The following is a 20,327-nucleotide window of genomic DNA, read 5'->3' on the forward strand; positions in this document are numbered from 1 at the left end:
TTGAGAATGTTTGTTGTGTTTGTTGTCAAGTAAAACAAGACAACGTGAAACATGACTCAATCTATGAGACACGCCTCAGAAAGCTGATAACATATTGTAATCATACCGGCTCGTGCGGCGCTGCTTCTGTCTGACGACTGATCGGCTCAGGATTGCGACACTTAAGCCCCGCCCCCTTCTGATGACGCCTGCGCGGGAGGAAACAACGAAACCAAACAGAGTCGGAATCAGACCCGCAGTCCGAGTGTTCAGTCCGGCTGAAAGTTCTGGAGACCGGCGGTGTATGTGGATACCAGAGGGGAACCAAACCACACCGACCTTATTTTCATTTTAACACGTTGCCGGACGGACTCGTTTCAGTTTTGCTTTGTTCAGTTTAGTCTAGTTTTTTTCTTTTAAATTCCGTTTTTAAAGTAAAGTTCTTCAGTTTACTTGACATTTTCAGACTCTACAGTTTTTTCTCATAGTTTAGTAAGCTGAGTCTTCCACTGAAACCACTAGAAGAAGCTTTAAAACTACCAGCTGACGACAGGTTGCGCAACCAGGACAATAAAAAGAGAAGCAAAGACGTCATCACCAGTTTTCCCAGTATCACAGCCACTGGTTCCACTCCGTCATCGTAAAAGCGAAAGTGTTGAACGTGTTTGTTTTTGTATCAGCGTGTGCTTCACTGATAGAGGAGTGATACTTTGACTTTACTGGATCGTAATTCCCTGTAGACCTGAAGTCCGGACCTCTGTCATCCTCCAGGTAAGAAACTGGTCTGAGACCAGTACGCTGGACTGTTACCCAAGTAATGATTACAAAACTACATGGTCATAAAAGAACTAAAGGAAAATTGCTTTTAGCTTTTAAACATGGTGCTGAACTTGCAGCATGTTTTTTTCTCTTAAATTGTCATTATTGTGTACATATACATTGGTTTGTTTCTTGAAGCATTTATTTGTGGAAATCATTCTCCACTGTACATGTTGTCTACATTATTTACTCACATATTCACTTATGAGAATAGTGTATTCTTGTAACCCTCAGCTAAATAGACTGGAATGATAACTATTTATCTTTGAAATATTGCTCACCGATTGCTGCACATTAAGTTGAACTCAATCCCCCAAGAAATAGACTTCTGTGAGGATTGAAGAGACTACTCTCTGCGCAAACTTCTTTAACTTAAAATCAATCTAAGTGTCTCTTGTCAGCTGTTTCAGGCCTGAGCGGCCTTCCTCAGTGGACAGTTAAATCCATTGTCAAGGAGCTGATTATACAACTTGTGGAACTCAGTAGCTGATGTGGCCATAACATTTGACATTTGTATCTAGGGTGACTTGCCATATTTGATGACAATCATGTGACATGACTGAAAGCTTTGGAATAAGGTTAGGGAAGGGTTCTGAATGCTCTACTTAAATGAATGGGGTCAAATGCTGGGATGGATTATCTACCCGCTAGTTGAAACACACAGATTTTTAATGCTTGGAGTTAGATTGCTACGGCTTTAGTGTGCGCTGTGAACAGAAAAAATAAAAACAACATTGAGTCAGATGAAGACAGATTATCTGACCACTCAAATCAAGAGATTGACAACTTTTCATTTAACAAGTTGGTTTTAAACAGATTTTAGCAACATAATTAATTTATTTTTGTTTAACTGTAGACTTAAAAAGTAGAGGCAGTTTCAAGAGAAGTAAAATGTGGAAGGCAAAAGTATTAAAAGCCATATAGTGTTAATGCCAGCTGACTGGTTTAAAGTGGGAGTTTGTCAAGTTACTTTATGGATAAAAATTACAAAAATGGGCTGGATCTTCTTGTTTATTTAACCATTTCATTTTTAAGGAGAAAATCTGGGAGCGGAGTTCCCTTTGAATTCCACTTCCCTTTGGACCAAGTTTTGATGTTGGCCTATAGGACGCAGATAAAAGCGAACATAGACCGAGACTGCGTAATGAATGTTATCCCAGTGTGGAGAATTTTGAATATTTTAAGCTGAACCAGTTTCTGTTCTGGAGTAAAAAAAAAAAAACGACAGCAATTTATTTAGATTTATTTAGAACCAGCATTAAAATACATTTTGTCAACGTTATCCATACATTATGATGATAATGCAAATTAATGTGACTCAAAACGACTAAGTATACTTGCTTTAGTTGTATAAAGTAACTTAAATTTCTGTTTCTTTAAAGTTCTTAGTTTTATTTTTTTAAAGTTGTATATAAGTTTTGATGGAAGTGTTAACTTGAGAAACATGTCTGTAAATGCCTAGTAAGAGATTGGATTACATCAAGTTTGAGTGTGAAACAGGATCCAGAAAGACTTGTAGATTTCCCTTCATTTTACCCACGTCACTCATTACCAGCCAAACCTCTGAGGATTTCCTCATCCCTCTATTTTGAGCATCGATTATACAATCAAAAGTGACCAAAAAAAAGGCTTGATTCACTGTTTGTGTGGGAAGGTGACTGACGTTGCTGTGGTGATGTTGACTCAGAGTGTTTCATCAGGAGTGAAAGCAGTATTGGCTCACAGCAGGTTTCCACAAAGTGCCACCAAGGTAACCACAAGCTATGAAAAACCTTGTCACATACACTATCAGAGTATGCATGTAGTTGTTGACTGTATTTAAAGGCTTTTAAACTATAAACTGTTGTGCTCTGATGCAATGATCTGAAAGCTGAAGTGCCTGTCAGCTTACAGGAAGTTGCATCATGAAGCCTATAGACACCAACTGTGTAACATATGAGCAGCAGGGATGCAGAACACAGTGAGATGTGATACTAATACCACTTTTACTGTATGTTAAAATGTTACCGAGGAGGGTTCAGTGGAAGGAGGCTGACTGATAGTGCTGCCAGTAGAGGGCGCTGATGTAGTGGTCTGTGTCAAGTAGGGGATAACAGCATCTCACCATGCACATTCTTTAGTATTAAAATGACCTTTCTAATGACATTTAACATCAGACTTAATACTTTTAATGTCATACCACACAAAGACTAGAAGGAAAACAGGTGTGATAAGGCTGATAGTGTGTTTTAGATAACAAGTTGATTGAGATTTAACAACACTCCCCAGTTCCTTGAAATCTTACACTACTGACTGCTGGATTGTTACCTTGATAGTGATCATCACAGTTACTCTGTTCATGTTAACAAATGAGGACTTTCTGGCAGCAGTGTATGGGCTTTCACTTGTACAAAATAAACTGAAAAAAGAAGGATGAAGGTATTTCCTTTAAAGCACCTCTTTGTTTTGGAATTTAAAACACAGAAATGCACAATTTGAATCAAAGTATATGAGCACCTATTAACTCAACGCTACTTGTCTTCTGTTCTTCTCTGATAGTAGATGAGCATGGCCATGTCGCCAACCAGTTCTCAACAGTGCCTAAAAAGGCTGTTAGACGAACCCCAAGACAATCTGCTGAAATGTAAACAAGTCCGACTTGTCCCACCCCCTCCTTCCACCATCTTATCACCTTGCCTTGGGTCCACAATCCTCACTCCCAAATCCAGCCAGCGTCTGTCCCCAACCAGAGTCGGACCATACATCCTCTTCGAACGCAGTGAGAGGGAAGAGACTTACAGAGCTGTGCATGCACACACGCAGCAACAGTACACCTGCCAGGTAACTAAAACACACACAAACATTGAAGAAAATTTCTATTAATCATTTTCTTATTGTTTGCAATGATACCAAAACAGATGAAAATGCTGCTACCAAGTTTGGAAAGAGATAATGAGAAACAGTGAAATAAATATTACTTATATAGCTCCAATTTCTAATTTAAAAAAAAAAAAAAATTGTGTTCTTGTACAATGACAATAAAACATCTACTCTAAATACTAAATATCACTGGTCCTGCAAAAATAGTTGCACTGCTAAAGGATTCATTGTGTTTTCCGTGTTTGTCATGGTTACAGGTTCTTCCTCTAAATGGTTACCAGGAGCAACTGGCAGCCTACGGCCGCGTCGGCAAACACCGCAATATCTGTGATCTGCTGGATGTGGTGAGAGGTGAAGATAATGTGTACATCTTCCTGCCTGATCACCACGGCGACATGCATGCGTATGTTCGCAGCAGGAAGCGTCTGGACGAGGAGGAGGCGGGGCGTCTGTTCGCTCAGATGCTGAATGCCGTGACACACTGTCATCAGCACGGAGTCATCCTGAGAGACCTGAAACTCCGTCGGTTTGTCTTCACTGACAAATGCAGGTGAGATTTAAGTGCAGACACTCTGATGATGTAATAACGCAGTACTTCTTAGTACTACATCAACAAATGAACAGAAGACAGGTATAGCAAAAACTGTTAAAGTGGAGCTTCAGAAGATCTGCCACTAAAAGTCTAATTTAACCGCGACTGAAATAGGGATTTTACTACAACTGCAGTAATACTGCATGAAGCATGGACACAAGAAAGTGATGCTTAACAGTTTGGCAGTGACATCCCCAGATTTTATTCATTAATATACTGATGATACATTTAAAACAAATTATGCTCAACTGCTAAATGCTGTTTTCACTCCTCAAATCAGTCTTGATATGGCATTGTTAATCCTACTACTTATATCAGTCTCCTTAATGTGATTTTTTTTTTTTCTTCTTTAGGACCCATCTGGCCCTGCTCGGCCTCAATGACTGTGTCATCCTTCATGGTAACCGTGACAATGACTCTCTAACAGACAGACATGGCTGTCCTGCCTATGTTGGTCCTGAGCTGCTGATCAGTGGGAACAAATCTTACTCAGGGCTTGCTGCAGACATCTGGAGCCTAGGTGTGTCTCTATACACCATGTTGATTGGACGATACCCCTTTCAGGATACACGGCCAGCCGCGCTGTTCGCCAAGATCCGCCGCGGGGCATTTAGCCTGCCTAATTGGCTGTCACCACAGGCAAAGTGTCTGATTGGCTGCATGCTGAGGAAGTTGCCTGCAGAGAGACTGAAGGCCTCTGAACTGCAGATGCACCCGTGGCTGACCAATCCCCACGTGTCGGACCACAACACACCCAAGACTCACTGCAACCAAAACACAACACTACAGAGGAAACAAGAGGATGATGATCAAGTGGTGCCAACGTGGATTAAAACATACTGAGTCTCACACACACACACACACACGCACACACACACACTTGAACTTTTACAGTCATTAGAATCTGAACTGATGTAATAAACCCCGAAGTAAAGCACTACGCCGCATCTCAAACCTAAAACAGTTCTTTAAATGTTTCACACTCAAGAACCAATTGGTTCACACAAATATAGACACGCAAAAGCAAATGAACACCACTGACAGTATGATCCTGGATTACTTGAACCTCAGGTGCCTTAGTTTCAAAGTTGCTGTATCTGAATTTATGCCCGGTCTCTTTCAGATTGTATTGTCCATAAAGACATCCAACCTTGTGGCTTAAACCTGCTGCTTCTCAAAACTAACCAGTTTCACCAGTATCTGCCACAAAATCAGAAATAATGGTTGTGTTCAAATGCATTTATTCAACTCAGGTAAAAGAAATTCCCAAATTTTAACTCAGAACAGTAACTTAATAATAAATTTGCTCTAATATTGATCAGTTTACTTGCAACAGGTGATAGTCCTATAAACTGATTTCACAAGTCAGATCAGTGAAAACGTTTTATTGTTTTAAGAATGCTTCAAACACAATTTTAAAACATTTTATTAAGCTAGAAATGTAATTGAGTATTTACTGCTTTGTAAAACTACGGGTCAACATCCATTTACTGCTGTAATGAAGGAATGAAATAAGACTGCCTGAACACGCCATTTGCTAAAAGGTGGACTCTGAAGGAGGCCGAGCATTAAATGAGACACAGTTTTTTTCTGTTTACATTTCTTATTCCTTGCAGTGGGTCGCTGGTGGAAAGTCACCACCAGCAAAATCTTTAAAATGACAAAATAAAAAAAAAAAAGTAAAAAAAAAAAACAAAACATTGGATTTTATCATGGAGATGTGCTTCCACCCTCCAATAACCATACATGAGCAAAGCTATGTTATCTCAGGATCAAAGCTTCATCATGATCTTGGTTTTACTATTTTTGCATAGACAAAAAAAAAAAGAACTGAATAACACTAAATATGGACAGATATGTAGTTTTTATGCGATTAGTTTCTCTAATAATAATAATAATAATAATAATAAACGTCTATTTTGGGAGATTTTGTTCTAAAGTGTAAATGATTCATTACATGACTAAAGTTGTGGATTTGCCTTCATCCAGAACTGAAAATGGTTTATTTTTGATCACGAGAAAACTATTTCTGCTGTGCCAGTTAGACTGGATAATTAAATCTCAGGGTAACAGGGGTAAATTGTGATCACTACTTGTTGACTTGTAAGGTGATGATCTTGAGATAACCGAACTAAGATTGTTTTTCATGCTCACTCACAAATAACTTTGAACTTTGCCCAACTGACCTGCAGCCAGCCAACAGGATGCTTGTTTATTGTGTGATTCAGACTCCATCAAACCTGGAGAATAAATATACTGCTCTGGTCCCCAAACTGGTTTAATTGGCATTAATGTTGTCTTGCTATGTGTCCTAACCCTAAGCCGCATCACATTAACAGTGTAATAATTATGCTGTATGTATGTTTTCTTTTTTGTATTTTTGTACAAGTCAAATATTTTCTTCTGATTAAAATAATTTAAAACAATCTGTATTGGATTTTGTATGAAATTGACATGGACAATTTAAGCAAATTAGTAAATTATTGAGCTTTAGAGGCATTTGATGTATAAAAATATTTCAAATGCTTCAGTAAGCATTAAGCTAAGCAGATGAAAGAAGTAGAAACAACTTGGAGTTGAGCAAAAGCATCTATTCATTCAATTTTTCAGTAATAACAACAAATGACCGTTATCAATGGGAGTAGTTTATATGAATAAACATACTATTCTGTAACATTGCTTAATGTTATTTGCCACTACAAAAGTAATTAGAAAATATACATAAAAAATTAGTTAAGAGTTTTTTTTATTGGTAGAGTTGGTTAATATTGGGGCAGAACAGGGCAGAGGCAACACTGTGAACACTTTCTCATCTTCATGTTTTATTGTCATATACCATCAGAAATCAAAATGATTCTTGTGTCCATCACTTCTGTCAGATTTCTGAATCACACTTCATCTGTCATTTCATCAACTTCAGGTAAAAAAAAAATTAACAGGAGAATATCTGTTCTGTTCTCACCACAGTCTGAAATATTGCATATATCAAATAAAAGCGGTTTGTAAACTGGAACATATTTGATGTGGAGTCAATGGTGGCAGCCAATCACGAGCCAGTGTCGGTTTCCATGTCATCAGGGTCATCCCCTTCAGAACGGCAGATCTCCTCCAAGGCCAACTCTGACAAACACAGGAACAATGTAGATAAGATGCAAAGTCACTTTGCATTTCAGCTGTATGATGTAACTTTTAGAGATATGAGGATATTAGCATCATCTGATGTTACGTAGTTCTGGTCATGATTACTGTATGGATCATGTGGCACATAGTGTTGCTTTAAAGCTTATTTAGAGATATGACAAACCATCATCAGAGTTTGACCTCAACCCTTCTATGGTTAGTATTTCCTATGACAATCTTGTTTAGCCATATAAAAATAAACTAAAAGTTTGTGGATTGAGGATGCAAATACCTTCACTCTCACTCAGGTCAGGTATCTTTCTCAGTGTGTCTCGTACAGCGGGGATCATCTGGTCATACATGTGCAACAACGGCCTGCAGCTCTCAGAGAAGCTGCCATGATGCAGCAGCATCCAGTGGAGCAGCAGCAGACACTCTCTGAGCAGAGATGCTGCTGGGCTGCACCACCACGCTGAGCAGGAAGTGTAGCACTGCTGCAGGGATGGGCCTGGAGGATAAACAAACAAAAAACCTGGGAGGTGATTGGGGATTTTATTGACAGATAAAACAGAATTGTGAATAAAATCATCTTTAAGTTTTAATTAAAAATGAGACAGACCTGTTGAGTCAGATAGCTCCTGGGAACCACTAAGATCCAACCACTGACGATGGAAAACGATCACAATAGTTTGAACCAGCTGCAAAAGGATGTCAAAGAAAGTCACATTCTCATAAGCAGCACATGAGTCTGGTCTGGTCTAGTCTTTCACTACATGAGACAAAAAACAAGAAGTTTACCTCAGTGTGACACTGACATGTGCTCTGTACAGTTGTCATCCAACTCTCTGTCCTCTGAGTCAGTCTATTCAACAAACGAATCACCTGCCATGAGAATAAAAACAATGAAAACAAAGGGATTGTTATGTTCAAATTCTCAATAAAAAAAAGAAAATCAAACCTGTATGGGCAGGTTAGAGTAAAACTCACCCTTAACTGTGCTGCAAAGGCTTGCATAATACAAAATTCAGTTTCAGCCTAATTTACACATCCACACAAAAAATTTACAAATATATATTGAATGAAGTTTAGGCTTGTCACCCTGCATCTTAGTTTAATCGAATGGATCAATGCTATGGACAGTGCATCCAGTCAGGGTGCAATATCTACCCTACCATGAAACAAATACAGGTGGTTCAACTACAAATTATTGGTCATGCTCACCAACATCTTTGAGCAGACAAGAACACCAGAAACGCCAGTGCCAACAAGAAAGTAACCATCTGCAATCTACTTTGCCACGGAGATAGCAAAGTCAGCAGGGCCCAACATAAAACGGTCCTGTAGTCAGCCCAAGCGTGGGAGCTAAGGGTAGACTTAAAGAGAAGGCTCCAGTTCCCTAATGTCGTCCACAGGACCCTACAATCAGACACAGTTTTGTCCTCCACTGAAGGGAGAAAAAAATCCTTGTGAAGCTTACTGTGCCATGACATGAGGGATGTGAAGAGTCATACCAAAGGGAAAATGAGTGCTACAGTGACCCGGTGCAGGACTGTAGAGAGAAAGGCTAACAGGCATGGCTGTACCTGATGGAGGTATTGTGCAGAGACAAATCAGTCTGGGAGTTTACATGAGCAGTGGGACTGACAGGAAACAAGAGGAAGAAGGTGGTGCAAAGGCTGGGGGATGCGCCAGACTGAGAGCTTCCTGTTGCAAATGGAGCAAGAAAGGAGCAGCAAGATGGAAGCCAGGAAGGGAACAAGTAGTGGCCGGTCACTACAGACCAGCTAGCAGGAGGATGTTATGGTTAAAGATCAAAACACCCCGTGACTGCTGATAACCATAAGACAACACAACCCCCTGGCTGAAAGGAGAAGCATCCTGGGGTGCACTTTACTGCATGCGGTGCAAACAATTACCTCAGATCTAGCTGCATCGTAGAATGCAGTTCAATTGAAACACATTTAATCTCCTTTGATTCATTCACATGCTTCAACATGTTACCTGGAGGTTCAGCAGAATCCAGTCTGTGTGCATTGCTTGGTTGTCTGCTCTGGTTCTTATCAACTGGAACAACTTCAGGAAAACACAGGGGTCTACAGGGGAAACATAGAAAAAGTCTCAGTGTTCCACTTCAATAAAAAACTATCAAGTGAAAAGAAAAAGAACCCGAGCCTCATGCCACCAAATCATTTTTGGATTTTTTTCCGCGCCTAGGTGGCACTTGAGAGTCATTTTTGCCTTGGAGTCCAGGCGGACCATAAATTATCGAATTTTTCACCGTGCTCATTGTGTGTGTGCCAAATTTCACAATTTTTCATGGGTGTTTAGAGGGTCAAATTTGCGCTCAATGTGCTTACAATAATAACAATTTGGAAAACAATAGGGCCCGACCATGATAATTAAAACATTGCAACAAACACCAGCAGACACAAGGCATATAAACATGTTAAATTACAGAAACGTTGAAGTTACTGCAGTAACTGTTCTGTGGCTGGAGCCTCACCGTGCTGAGAGAAAAGCTGCTTGGCCAGTGTCTCATGGTCAGACATCAACATGAGGACGCACACACACTCTGAGACTGTCTGCAGCCCGCTGTCTGCTGACAGACATGTACACACCATCTGCAGCACACACTGCAACCTGAGAGAAGGAGAATGAGATGGTGCAGATGTGAATGCTACAGGGCAATGAATAGGATTTCCTAAATATATTGCAGAAGATTATGCAATTGAGTCAACCCAAATACAATGAGTCTGTATTAAGTATAGATTATTGATATCAGCTTAAATAACATCTTCTTCACACTTGATCTGCTTCAGTCTTTACTCCTCTACACATGAGACAAAGGCCCTCTTCCAATAATGGTGAAAAAACACACACACACATGATGATTTAGAGGAGCATTGTAGAAAAGAGAAACTAGCTAAACTGCAGGGAACAACAGAGAAAAAAAAAACCAATACACTACAAGCTTTAATCACAAGAGACTTAATTTATGGTCATGTGACCATAAGACTGAAAACAGTGAGGTGATGATAGTTATTTTTATCATGACAAATCACTGCCCTTTTTGCTGATTTCTGAGGCATCTTTGGCTAAAGAAAATCAGAAATGAAAGCTCAACTTTCATAGTTATGGTTCAATACTGGTTACCTTAGAAACTCTAAATCACTGCAGCAGTTATACAGTTATTATATAACCACTGACAGCAAGTGGTAAAGCCATGCAATCACTCTACTGAGCGTTAGATTACATGCATCTGTGCACTAAATAAGGCATGAAAGCAGTAGTAATATCACATTTACTACTTCAGCAAGTCCTTACAAATTGAGAAAAGGACAATTTCTTAGGATTGGTGTAAGAAACATGCTTTTCTTTGTCAATCTTCAGTTTCTCAACATTCACGTCATCATTCATTTGGAAAATAATAGTTTTAATGTTAAAGCTTAATATTAATGCAAGTCAAAAGATAACATTAAACTCATGTATTATCATTGTCCACGATGTTTCAAATAAAAGCTGCCGTGTGCTTACCTCTCAGAATGTGTGTGGGGCATCCTTTCAATTAGGACACACAGTGTCTTCATAGTGTTGACGACAAGTTCTTCCCTCTGAAAGCCGCCACCAACAAGATATGTGTCACACAACCGTAGCATTGATTGCAGCAAAGTGTTCTTGGAGGGGACATCCAGACATGTAGCGGGGCAGTCGTTCTAAAATATGATAAAGAATATCAGAGACAGTGATTTCTGTACACAATCTGTATCCATACAGGTCAAGACCAGAAAATTATGGTCTAAGATCATTGTGATATGTAAAGTAACAAAAATGCAATCAAGTTTGAAGAGTCTTTTTATACCATCTTGTCTGTGTTGTGATTCTCCTTTAACAGTACAGCCTCCACCACCTGACAAGAAAGTCAAATATCAGCACTGCAGATTCAGAAAAGGCTCCAAAACACATTACCTTCAAAATACATGTAAAATCTGTGCTGTGCTGAAATGTTATGTTGAAAAATGTAAAAACAAAGTATTTAACAAATCCTCTAAGATGTGTGATGTTTGTGTCTGATGTGTCATTACAGGTGTCCATTTAGATAAAGTTATGCAATCACCTCATCGCTGTAGACTAGCAAGTAATAAAGAAGTCTCAGAGCAGCCAAACCAATGTCTTCCATGGTAAAACCAGACAAACTAGCCTCCTCAAGTTTTCCTAACCCAGCAGAGGCAGAAACAGATCGGCTTGCTGGGAGAGAGCTTGTTGTTGATGAGTCTGAGCCACTATTGGCAGAAGAGGAGCGGAGGGAGTCCAGAGTCTTACAGAGTTGAGACAAGTGAAGATCCAACAAAGGGAGGAGGAGGATGGCTCCAGGACACAACCTGCACATGTAAAGAATTCCTTTATTTAAGATTGAGATGCTGGTCTCTAAAATTGCAGGTGACCACACAAACACCTAAATATATTCTACCCAAACTTTTCATTTATAAAATATTGACCACTTGGAGCTTTAATCTGTTTTTCACCAGAGCCCTCTATAGAGAAGGCAGCTTAATTGCATGTAGGCTTTGCACATGCTGGAAAGCACCAATCTTAATGTACAACATACCAAAATGACAGGGACACCCTCAGCTAAAAGACTATCCAGCATTGCCACCCAAACAAAAGGCAATGCAAATCCAGAGCAATTATCTTTGAATTTAACAAAAACATGAAACAGCAGAGTCCAATTTGGAGCTTCGGCCAATTTAGACAACACAATGTGTTCTCCTATGACTCCGACTTGGTTTGAAATGAATCATGAAGCTCCTGATAGTTTCTATGAAGATGAAGTGGGATTTACAGTGAATTATTTACTCTTCCTATGATGTTCTAAGTATGGGTTCACTTCTTTCTGGATTCATATTGTATTCCAAGATGAACTTTGATCTATCTCTCAATCTCCACACCCTTACAGTTCATAGAGGTGTTGATCATAAACACTGGCTATTTGGTTACAGAGATAATAAAAATGCTTGGGTTGATGTTTTTAGTTTCTACTTTTAATCCTCATCAGAGATTGGATTACCGTTTCCTAAAAATGAATTAAGCAGCTATCCTCTGGTTTTCACTGAAAGTAATGTTTTATTTTAAGAGATCATTATTTAAATGTTATATTGTGTCCTTGATGAATTTACTCTGACACAATAACACAACTGTATTTCACTTATGGGGATTTTATAGACAATGGAGGCCTGAATATGAGAGCTGACATAACAGTAATTTTTATCAAATTTTGTTATGATCTACACCAGGCATCCTCAGTCCAGGTTCTCAAAGGCCAGTGTCCTGCAGACTTTCCAAGTGTCTCAGCTGCAACAAACCCGATTCAAATCAATATGTATTTAGGAGACATGAGCAGAGCTTGTCTGAGTCTGAGACAGGAGTTTTCCAGCATGGTCACTTGGAAAACCTGCAGGACACCGGCCCTCGAGGACCAGGATTAGTGATACCCGAGCTACACCAACAGCATTCCAATGTCAATATTTTACCACCAGAGGACACTGTGGTCCACAAGGTTGTGTTAATTTCAGCGCTTGCTGTTCTGGATTCTTCAGTGAGCAATTTTGACAGGGTTCAGTGGGGCAGTAGAGCTCTGAATCAGTAGGTCTACCTGGTTTTGCAGTTGCCGGCTGCAGCAGCTGGTTGGCTCCGACTCAGCATGTTGAGTCCAGTCACAGCCAGAGTCTGGGCTGCACTCAAGGCAGCTCTGGGGTCTCCAGCTTCATGAAAACTAGGCGCAGTGAGTGGATCATAGTGGAGCTGAAACCCTGCTGACAACTGACTGAAAACCAAGTGACACAAAATTATCAGTTATCTAACTTGTAATGTAATATGAAAATCTAATAGCAATACCACAACTAATGTTAAACTGTGATCACTGATCATTTTCTAGTAAAATTTGTATTACAACCCAATTTTCAATGAAAATGAGACGTGTAAAACAAATCAAAGCAGAATGGGACAATTTGCAAATCCCTTTTTAAACTGTAGTCAGCTAAAAGCACTACAAATACAAGATATTTAATATTCAAACTGATTTTTCCACCCAAATATTCACTTATTTTAAGTTTGACGCCTACAGTATGTTCCAAAAAAGCTGGGAGAGGGGCATGTTTACTGCTGTGTTACATCACCTTTCCTTTTAATAACACACAATAAGTGTTTGGGAACTGAGGACACTAATTGTTGAAGCATTGTAGGTGGAATTCTTACCCCTTCATGATTGACGTACAACTTCAGTAGCTTGACCGTCTGGGGTATTTGTTGTCATATTTTGTGTTTTGCTATGTGCCAAACATTTTAAATGGGACACAGGTTAATGGGACACATGTGCGTTGCTTCCAAGTGATGTCTTTTTGCATGCGGCCTGGGCCAGTTTAGTACCCGTACTACTACAAAGTGTACTGCTACACTACAACAAAGCCATGCTGTTGTAACACATGCAGAATGTGATTTGGCATTGTCTTGGTGAAATAAACAGGGATGTCACTGAAAAGGAAATTCCTTGGAAGCAACATTTGTTGCTCCTGTATGTACCTTTCAGCAATAATAGTGCCTTCATAGATGTATGAATTATCCATGCCATGGGCAGTAAACACACCACCATACAATCTATCATAGAATCTGGCTCCTGAACTCTGCCTTGATGACATTCCTGATAGTCCTTTTCTTTTCCAGCATGAAGGACACAATGCTCATGATTTAGAAAAAACAGTTTGAACCATTGTGTGAATGCTCTAAAGCAGGGGTCACCAACTCCAGTCCTCGAGGGCTACCATCCTGCAGGTTTTAGTGTTTTCCAGGTACAACACACCTGACCCAAACCAATGGCTCATTAACAGGCAGGTGCAGAAGATGACAACAGGTTCTTGGAGAACCTTTTCACTTGGATCAAATGTGTTGTACCAGGGAAACACTAAAACCTGCAGGATGGTAGCCCTCAAGAACTGGAGTTGGTGACCCCTGCTCTAAAGCATTGACACAAATATGCTCTAAAGCATTGACACAAATATGCTCTAAAGCATTCACACAAATATGTTTCTGGGTGTTGTTGGCAAATGGTTTTCACTTAAGATGGTAGAATATTAACCTGTACATGCAGTGAAGAACGATCTGTATTATCTGACTGTTTTTCTGAAATGTTCCTGTGCCTACGTGGAGATATCCTTTATACAATGATGTCGGTTTTTAATGCAGTGTCGCCTGAATGAACAAAAGTCATAAGTGTTCAAAGCTGGCTTTTGGTGTTGCCGTTTACATCCAGAGACTTCTTCAGATTCTCTGAACCTTCCGATTATATTAATACCTTGAAATGATGAAATTATACTTTGAGAAATGTCATTCTTAAAACTGCTGGACTATTTGCTCACACAGTTCTTCACAAAGTAGTGAACCTCACCCCATCCTTACTTGTAAACAAGTGAGCCTTACTGGAATGCTGCCTTGATACTGAGTCATGACACTCTCCTGTTTCTAATGAACTGTTCACCTGTGGATTGCTCCAAACAGGTGTTTTTGAGCATCCCTCAACCTTTCCCATCTTTTGTTGCCCCTGTCCCAGCTTTTTTGGAACGTGCTGGAAATGTCACATTTAAAACATGTGAATATTTGCTCAAAAAATAAATACATACATAATTTTTTTTAAAAATCAGTTCGAACATTAAATATGTTGTCTATTTTCAATCTAGACTGAATATAGATTAAATATAGATAAAAAGGCATTAGGAAATCACTGTATTCCATTTTTATTTATGTTTTAGACAACACCCCAACTTAACTGGAATTGGGGTTTTACAGAGAAGTGAAAAATCCCAAAATACATTAACTTTTGCTTTTAGGGTTAATTTCTGCTTCAGTGGATTTGGTAAAATCATGATCTGACTGGTGGTTACACTGAAGGCCCAATGTGCAGGATGTACTAACATCAATGCAGGTCTGCTCTAGAGACAGTGTTGATATGTTTTTACTGGGCTACTGCAGGACATAGTAGGACTTCCAAATCTAGATCTATTTTGTAACATCAAACGTTTAACTACCTTACTGTACTTGCTGCCTGTGTCATCTATGCAACTAATGCAGCTCCATAATGCACAAGTTGTACTCTGTTACTACTCATGATACGATGGTTACCATTTTATGTACATTGTTCACCTGGAGTCAGTCAGATTCATAGACAGCAGATGAGAGATCCCGAGGCTACTAGGAAACAGAGGTTGCTGCAACAACAACCCAAGCAGGACATTGCCTAGATGACAGAACCACAAACACAAAGCTTATATTAAATTGCTTTTTTCACAAATATCACATACTTATCAAACACTACTACCATTGACTATGTCTACCTCTAGGACATTACTGAGTTGTGACATGCACATAATTTCATTATCAATTATCTATTGTTGTCCCACGCTTTTCTCACACTACAACAAAATGTTCATAGACATGATGCACAAAGAGCTGCATTTAATTTTAGACTTATTTCCCATTTCTTACAGCTTACTGTGCATTAAGGTGTGCAAAATAATCAAACTATTATGACAACTAGATGGGTTCAAAGAACCAACGTAGAAGTTCTGTATCCACTTCAGATTATACAAGGAACTCAAATAATCAAAAATAAAGCCATTTGGAACAGATTTGTAGAGTGACTGACCTCTGTGATGGAGATGAGGAGGTCTGACAGACAAGAAAGGGTCTGGACGAGATGCTTCACATCTGCTGCTGGACCCTCTGTCTGCTGCAAAACAAACAAACAAACACACACACAAACACACACACACAAACACACACACACAAACACACACACACACACACACACACACACACACAGTTTTACACAAAAAATACAAAGTTTTAACTGTGCGCACAGTTTGGGGAACCTCTTTAAAAAACTGTATCAACACTTGAGCCACCTCAATATTCATGACTACATAACTTTTCAAGTGACCCACCATCTTTCTGCATCTTCACAGGCGTTTTCACTGGAGTTGTTCTGGATATCTGAGCCCCAAACACCTCTTTGGTGATGAAACCATTTCCTATTGGAGAGGAAGAGCTGCTGCTGTTCCCATGATGCATCTGGGCAAGAGTTCCAATAACTTTAGGACTAGGAGAAGAGAACAGGGGGAGAACAGCATAGTCTGATAAGAGGAGAGCAGATATTCAGGGATATGTTTTGGGTTCTTTGTATGGTCTAAAAAAAAAGCATGCATGTTGTAATTCTGAATCCCCTCTGGATGCGAGTAGTCAATATATCCATGCATAAACCAAAAAATCTCTGTATTAGCTCCTTTTTTTCTTTAGATACTGATCTACACCAAGCTTGGTGAAAGTACATTGTTGATGGAAAAACATACAAAAAGAAAAGCAAGAACATTGAACTGATAGCCAGACCTGCTGTTATTAATGTTGGGATACCAGACCTGTTTCTTGGTAGTGGAGAGGCTGTCTTGTTTTTGTCTGAACTGTGAAGTTTGGTCTTCATCTCATTGATTTCTGCTTCTTTAAACTGCAGCTCAGACTGCAGAGACTGAACCTATAAGCAGAAAGCATGCCATAATTATTTCAAAGGATTTTTGGCTCTTTATTAATGTGTGTGAGAGAGAGTGTGTTCTCTCCATCCATTCTTACCTTCCTGTTGAGCTCCCTCTCTCTGTCACTCTGTTCCTTCTGCTTCTGAGTCTCCAGCAAGATCTGGTTCTGTCTCTGAGCCTCCTTCTGCTGTTGAGCTGTTTTAAGAGAGTCCCTCAGGACCCGGATCTCCCCACTTTTCAGCAAAATCTCCTCTTCCACCTCTTTTAGCTAATTACACAACACATTGTAAACCTCCCAAACTTTAGTTCCGCTTGACTGCCTCTTTGAGATGCCTTTTTTTTAATACCCCAGAATGTTTTCATTATAGGACCACACTGATGCTAGAATCAGTATCGGGCCGATATTACAGTATGTAATAGGTAAAAATGTTCCAATACTACAGAACCAGACCTAAATTTGCAAATACATCAACAATGTCATTTTGTAAATAAAAAAACTGTAGAATGGATATTAATTTACATACGCAGCAACTAGGAACTTGAGGTTGAGCATCACTTAATATTTCATAAGGGTATTTTTACTGATCATTTACATCTACTAGTGTTAAGGTTGGACTCATGGCATTTCATAAAGCATATCTCACCTTCCTCTTCAGCTCTGCATGTTGGACCTCAAGGCGTCTATAAGATTCTTCTCTGTCTGACCCAAACTGCCGCTGCATGTTACCTTCACAATAAAAAAATCAGCTTTGGTATGTAAAAAAGTTTAACACACAAACTATCAATGAATGTTTAGCAGTCATTCGATCACCAGCAGCTATTTCTGCATATTTTGACAAAGTTTCATTTAGTACTGTGATTTACAGACTGACCAGGAATTCACTTAGTTTTTCTATCTAACACAAACTTTTCATTTTGATCTTGTCTGTAATTTCTGCAAAAAATTACTGATTTATACATCTCTCAATTGGTCTGTTATTAAAACTGTACTTCTATTATATTCAAAGATCACTTCACCTTATTTAAGCAGCAGCAATTGTCACAATATGGGATTGTGGATAGTCAAACTGTTGGATATTCATTACATTGAATAAATTATGAGACCAAATCAAAACTTTGTGGCTGACCTATTAAAAGACACTGAATGTGTCAATAATTGCACATTCATTCTGCTAAAGGACAAAGCACTGGCATCTGCACCAAGAGTTTTACTTTCCTTAACATGATAAATTAAAAAATAAAATAAAATAACAGGAGCTCAAGACAGAATTTCTAGTTACTTAATCATTGGTAAAACGTAGTTAAAATTTTGTCTCGCCTCAATTACTGTCAAAAATTGCTGTTTTCTACTCTGACAGCCTAATAGTATGAGTAAAAACAATGCTAGCTATATGGATTTTTTAAATATATAGAAATCAAGTCAAATCAACAGCAGCCTGGAAACATTAAAGAGATGAATAGAGGTTGATAGTGAGATTAAATGTCTGAATATGTCAGGTTTAATCATGTGTGAACCAATTTTACCTTGAGTAAATATAAAAATAAAAAAACTCATGAACTTACCAAGAGGATCCCTGCTAGGTTTCAGGGCATTGCCTGTGTTGAACCCATCTGTGTTCTCTGTGCTCTGATTGGCTGTAGCTCTGTACAGAGGTTTGCTCTGTCCTACAGATGATGGCCAGCTGGACCCAGGGAATGCTTGGCTTGGCTTGGCTCCTGCCCCTCCTGCTGCTGAGATGGCCTGTGATGCAATGATGTCTATTTCATCCAAGTCATCCTGGGTGAATTCTTCATCATCACCAAATGGGTCATCAATGGCCACGGCTGTCGCCATATCTTGGTTCAGGCCTCGGAGGCGCTTAGTGGGAGGGCAGCTCATGCTAAAAGTAACCAGAAGCAGATGCATCATCAGATTAACCAACTGGATTTTTGACTGAGACTTACCAACACCTGCTGGTTTATTATGTCACTATGACCTTAGCTAAATTTATCAATAGTCACACACTAATAACTTAGTCTTAGCTGGCCACAAATTTTTATTGTAAAGCTCCCATTGTGTATCTGTTATGCATCCTACAAAGCTTTTCCTGATGAAAGATTTTATGTTTCTTGAATCAATGATTAATGAATAGTTGCATCAGTACACATGAATCAGAACGTAAATTTAGCATATTTTCCAAATTTGGCACAAGGTCATAAAAAGTACAAGGTTTGTCACTATATTAATGCAACAAGAATAATGTAACCTCAGTCTGCTGGGAAACAGAAGAGTATGAGAAAACTTTCAAACTTAATCCAATTAACACACCTCCTATTTCATGTTCTTGGTTTATACAAACCGTTTGAACACGTACATGAATCATATCGTATTTAATAAGTTTGTTGTTCTTATGGTGGTTTCCTGTATTACCTCGTCTCCTGATGTTGCTGCTGTAGCTACTGCTTGCTAACGTGAATAGCCGTGATCCCAATGGAAAGTTAGCCTGCTAAGCTAAAAAGCTACCTCCGTTGCAACGGGACGGAATGGACTTGTGTAACGTCATGTAAAAGATAATAAATTTATCTAATCACATCACTTCATTATTCACTGTCTCCGAAGTGTTTTCAACCAAAAACACAAGTTAGTAAGCAGAATAACCTACTAAAATCATTACACGAACTTAAAGTAGTGACACTAGAATGCGTCGTATAGCCCGCCCCGGTACCGCTGCTGAGCTGACCAATTACAGCACAGTCCCTTCCAACCAACCAATCATTGGACCACAGCCTGTACGGATCTATTCAGGACAAACTATACCAAACGCGACACACACACACACACACACACACACACACACACACACACACACACACACACACACACACACACAGACAGACAGACTGATAGACAGATAGATAGATAGATAGATAGATAGATAGATAGATAGATAGATAGATAGATAGATAGAGTGTGTATTAATTCCCAAAAATTTCTGATGAATTTCTGAATATTTATTTCAGCTGAGCTGTTATACAACACTACTAGAAATGATTTGGCAATCTAGCTGTGAAAGTAGTGAAATCATAATGTGACATGGATGTAAATTTAAATCTATGCATGTTGACTCTCCTCTCTCAGCAACAGCAAGTTTGCTTTCCATTTTTAGCTGCAGACAGGTCTGTGTGTCGCAGCTGAGGTTCTACAGTATGTATGTGTGCAACTCTTTCACATGCTCATTCTCCTCTCTCCGCCTCCGCACTTCAGTACAGAAATGGCAGAGCTCAGCGACAGGCATCCAGATGCACCCGTCACAGTCATCACCATCATCAGCAGTGAGAAACGCGCGCATGATCTTCACTAAAATTTATGCCTTAATAGTATCACCAGTAACACTAGTGGTTAACAT

At 39.3% G+C, this 20,327-nt stretch overlaps 2 protein-coding genes across 3 annotated transcripts; one reads left to right on the forward strand and one right to left on the reverse strand.

Annotated features, from left to right (window-relative positions):
• Positions 1-302: 302 nt before the first annotated feature.
• On the forward strand, positions 303-6,616 carry trib3 (tribbles pseudokinase 3). Of its 2 annotated transcripts, none has more exons than XM_079242773.1 (4): positions 303-750; positions 3,337-3,618; positions 3,915-4,207; positions 4,603-6,616. In XM_079242773.1, the coding sequence occupies exons 2-4, from the start codon at positions 3,340-3,342 to the stop codon at positions 5,090-5,092; spliced, it is 1,062 nt and encodes a 353-aa protein (XP_079098899.1). In that variant the 5' UTR covers positions 303-750; positions 3,337-3,339; the 3' UTR covers positions 5,093-6,616. The 2 variants fall into 2 exon arrangements, with proteins under 2 accessions (XP_079098899.1, XP_079098898.1); XM_079242772.1 differs by having other exon boundaries at positions 3,340-3,618.
• Positions 6,617-7,111: 495 nt separating this feature from the next.
• On the reverse strand, positions 7,112-19,605 carry atrip (ATR interacting protein). The gene is made up of 18 exons (XM_079242014.1): positions 19,352-19,605; positions 18,505-18,821; positions 17,586-17,668; positions 17,039-17,209; positions 16,831-16,943; positions 16,360-16,514; positions 16,062-16,145; positions 15,560-15,653; positions 13,020-13,190; positions 11,484-11,748; positions 11,229-11,276; positions 10,904-11,082; positions 9,873-10,009; positions 9,371-9,462; positions 8,168-8,251; positions 7,989-8,067; positions 7,662-7,877; positions 7,112-7,369 (listed from the first exon to the last, which is right to left on the reverse strand). Exons 2-18 carry the CDS (start codon positions 18,818-18,820, stop codon positions 7,296-7,298), a joined length of 2,361 nt encoding a protein of 786 aa, XP_079098140.1. The 5' UTR covers position 18,821; positions 19,352-19,605; the 3' UTR covers positions 7,112-7,295.
• Between the last annotated feature and the right edge of the window lie 722 nt (positions 19,606-20,327).

This window comes from Telmatherina bonti, assembly GCF_933228915.1.
Source record: "Telmatherina bonti genome assembly, chromosome: 6".
NCBI lineage: Eukaryota > Metazoa > Chordata > Actinopteri > Atheriniformes > Telmatherinidae > Telmatherina > Telmatherina bonti.

Bases quoted from the DNA above. Each gene is read 5' to 3' on its own strand.
- trib3 (XM_079242773.1), top strand. From the start codon at position 3,340: ATGAGCATGGCCATGTCGCCAACCAGTTCTCAACAGTGCCTAAAAAGG. The intron at 3,619-3,914 runs GTAACTAAAACA...TCATGGTTACAG, and splicing joins AGCAACAGTACACCTGCCAG to GTTCTTCCTCTAAATGGTTA. The intron at 4,208-4,602 runs GTGAGATTTAAG...TTTCTTCTTTAG, and splicing joins GTCTTCACTGACAAATGCAG to GACCCATCTGGCCCTGCTCG.
- atrip (XM_079242014.1), bottom strand. From the start codon at position 18,820: ATGAGCTGCCCTCCCACTAAGCGCCTCCGAGGCCTGAACCAAGATATG. The intron at 17,669-18,504 runs GTAAGTTCATGA...TTTATTGTGAAG, and splicing joins ACCTAGCAGGGATCCTCTTG to GTAACATGCAGCGGCAGTTT. The intron at 7,370-7,661 runs GTATTTGCATCC...TGTGTTTGTCAG, and splicing joins TGACCTGAGTGAGAGTGAAG to AGTTGGCCTTGGAGGAGATC.